This window comes from Grammomys surdaster, unplaced genomic scaffold (genome assembly GCF_004785775.1).
Source record: "Grammomys surdaster isolate TR1022 unplaced genomic scaffold, NIH_TR_1.0 367, whole genome shotgun sequence".
Taxonomy (NCBI): domain Eukaryota; kingdom Metazoa; phylum Chordata; class Mammalia; order Rodentia; family Muridae; genus Grammomys; species Grammomys surdaster.
In genome coordinates, this window is record NW_021604786.1 from 5343917 (window position 1) to 5347258 (window position 3342).

At 46.8% G+C, this 3342-nt stretch overlaps 1 protein-coding gene across 3 annotated transcripts in view; it reads left to right on the top strand.

Annotated features, from left to right (window-relative positions):
- Window positions 1–3342, top strand: part of Arid5b (AT-rich interaction domain 5B) — a 180119-nt gene that overhangs the window by 133675 nt on the left and 43102 nt on the right. The window contains exon 1 of one of the 3 annotated variants that reach the window (XM_028780247.1): window positions 1849–1998. The exons of the other annotated variants lie outside the window; for them this stretch is intronic. Within the exon in view, the coding sequence (XP_028636080.1) occupies window positions 1995–1998 (4 nt within the window). The 5' untranslated portion in view covers window positions 1849–1994. Of the gene's footprint in view, window positions 1–1848; window positions 1999–3342 lie in introns of those variants that run through there. 3 annotated transcript variants of the gene reach the window in all.

The window sequence follows — 3342 nt, forward strand, 5'->3', positions numbered from 1 at the left end:
GTGTGTGTGTGTGTGTGTGTGTGTGTGTGTGTGTGTGTGTGTGTGTGATGTCTGGCTGTAATTCTCTCCTTCTGTTCTCATCTATGGCCAGAGGAAGCCTGTCTGATGACAGAGTTGTCACTTTTGAGAGCCTGGATCTGAGAGATTGCTCTTCCCTAAAGCAGGAATCTACCTGCTCCAGGTTGAGACTCAGAGACCTTGGATTTGACATTTGCTTTCTAGGAGGGAATAGGTATAGTATCCAAGATGGCTGAATGGTGTGAGGATGTTTCTCTTCTGAGAGAATGAACCTGAAAGCCTTACTCCACCCTGACCACTCCGCCACGGGACACTCACTTTTTAGTCACTGGTGTAGAGAAAGATTTATTTCTCTGCCCTGGAGGAAAGTAGGCATAACTCAGGGGTAGGAATTTGCTATCTCCCTGGCCGGTCATTCACAAAGCTCCACTGAGGGTCTTAGGAGATAGAAAGGTCTCCTGCTGCATTATGGGGGATTGGTCACCAGATCTTCATGGTCACTGCCCCCTGGCATATTGAAGGTCTATGACTGTTAGGAGGCACGAAGCTGTGGTGAAGGCAAAAAGGTTTGACAGTAGTCAGGAAGCCAAAGCTTCCCTTCCTTGTCCCAGGGTTACCTCAAGCTTGTAGTTTAGGTCGCCAAAGCATTGGATGTAACAGTCTAAAGGTTCCCAGTGTGACATGTATATCACGTGATCCAGGTTGGCAGGCTCCACTTACAAGGATGTGATGAGTTATGTGGGTATTTGTATTTCCATTAGTCATTCATTCATTCAACAAATTCAGATGACACAGTGCTACCTCCCTAATGTTATGCAAATGAGAGTTGACAAAGCCAATGGCCCTACCCTCAAAAATGGTCCAGTCATATATAATAATGTTGTTCCTCTCCTTCTGTACAAAGAATACAATGGCTATGCTGGGGGGGGGGTGGAGACAGAGAGAGAGAGAGAGAGAGAGAGAGAGAGAGAGAGAGAGAGAGAGATCCTAGTTGGAAGTTAAAGAAGGGTTTGCATTTGCATGTTCTTGACCAATTAAGAACCAAAGACTCCATATTTAGAGTAGTGTGATCACTATCCTGGTCCCCTGCACTCTAACTTTGTAGTTCTCAGAATCTGCTGGGTATCTGGGTTCTGAAAACAGTCCCAAAGATGAAGGAAATCGACCCAATTTCAGGGTGGTTCTTACAGCTCCTCGGAACCTTTGCCTTGCTATTTAAAACTTAGGGTTCGGTGCAAAGCTCTGTCTTTAGACAGGGCCTTTGGGCTTTGAAAGCTTCTCTGGAAATAAACGTCTTTTAGGTTTTAAGTGCTTTTCAAAAATGTGAGGAAGGAAAAGATGGCTTTGGCAAGTCTCAGAACAGAAGCCATATTGTTCTGTTTTGGCTGAGGGCTGATGGATCTCTCTGAGCTCTGTTGGAAAAGTCCCGGTCTGCTCTCCCTACTCCCTGCAGAACTGTTATTTTGATAAGGGGACTTGAAAGTCCTACCCTAGCAGTCATTAAAGTCTCGGCACTTGGGTCATTATGGAAAAGCTTCCGAGCTACACAAAGTCCTTTAAACAAAACAGTCCACACCCTGGCTCCAGGCTGTGGACCGTGGCAAGTTCTCGGAACTGGGCTCTGAGCTCCCACCAAAGAGCCAGAGGTCAGGAACCACCAAACAGGCTGGGCGCAGTCAGCCAGTACGAGCCAGGGAGGAGGAGAGAGCAGAGTCTTCCCTGCCAGTCTGGCAGCTCCCTCTAAGTGCTCAGAGCCCAGAGCCCATCCCACACACCCGTGCTAGTCACTGCTGTGTGTTTACATGAGTAATGGAGCTGCCGGGGGAGGGGACCTGTGAGCAGGGCTGAGCCTCATCGCTGCTAGGAAGCCGATATCGACACCAAGAGCAGACTTCCAGGGATGAGGCTGGGAAACAGTCCCCTGCCGGAGCTTTCCTGAGCACAGGCGTCAATCAGGCAGATGTTTGGCGACTGGAATGGGTAATGTCCGTTTTCTCTTCGCTTGATTTTTGCTTGTGACTTTACGTTAGGAAAATTCCAGGCAGGTTTTCTGGAATGGACTTTGAGACCAGTGTTTTTTGAGAACGGAATGAGAATCGGTAGTTTGGGGAGGGGAGCCCGAGCCTCCCGAAATGGCTTCTTAACCCAGACTCCCCACTTTGACTGGAAAGAAAGTGTTGCTTCAGCTGAGTTTCACTGACAGTAAAGCTCCTTAGCTAACCGCGACAGAAAAACAAACTAGTAGGAAGTCGCGTGTATGTAAATTGAGTCCAACATAAAATGTCCTAAAGGCACAGGCTAACCCTGTGTGTCGAGAGGTAAATAATTATTAAGAGGCTCCCTGCTGTTCAGACATTTTTTTTTTAATTCGTAACTGTTTCTCAAAGTAATAAAAATATAGGTGCTTCGAGAGCTCCGGAGAGATTGTTTGGGGGCGGGCGGGGGGGGGGGGGGGGCGCGGGAGAGGTATTTGTCTGGAGTTGGTTAAGAACAGCTCATTGAGTTGGTTGGTTTTAGATTTTTTTGGGACTTGCAGTTGAATATGAAAAGCTGGTAAAGGAGCAGTCAGGACATCCCATAAACACCCCCAAGATCAGCATCACCTATGTCGTTTGTAACTATGGCTTTAATAACACACACGCACGCACGCACGCACATCCACAGGAGTCAGGTTAACCCCAGTGTAAGCTTTGGAATTATTTTTAAATAACCCTCCAGATCTTCATAAAACATATATTGGGGAGAGAAGGAGAGCGAGCTGCTGACTCAATGTCTTGGGCAGATTTGCTGAGATTTGAGACACGCTGGCTGCAGTATTATTCAGAAAAAAAGCATGGAGTGTCAGCTTGTTACTGTGAGCCTCTTTCTCTAAGACCGACTCTCTCTCATGGAGCCGGTGATCTGAGAAAATACTGCTGTCTTGAAACTCTTCAGAAGAGTGATGTTTTCAGATGTTGCTTTACTATGATAACAGCACAGGCTGGCGGGGTCCTTTGGCTTTCTAAAACCAAGATGCCAAACAAACAGGATGAGTGATCTCCAAGTCTGACCAGGAGTACTTCTATTCTGACAGTGTGCACCGTGGGGGGTGGGGGGTGGAGGGAGGGAGGGTACAGGAGTGGGAGGGAAGGAGGGGGTTGTATTTTCCTTATCATTCTCATCTTATTTATATTAATCAGACTTGGGAAAGTTGATACTTTATCTTTAAGAGCCGAGTATAGAAAGTTTCGAATCTACTAAGATCCCTTAAGAGACAGAAGTGTCCAATGAGAGTTGGTAGCTGACTTGTGTGTCTCAGCTATCGGAGCAGAACAATATATATAT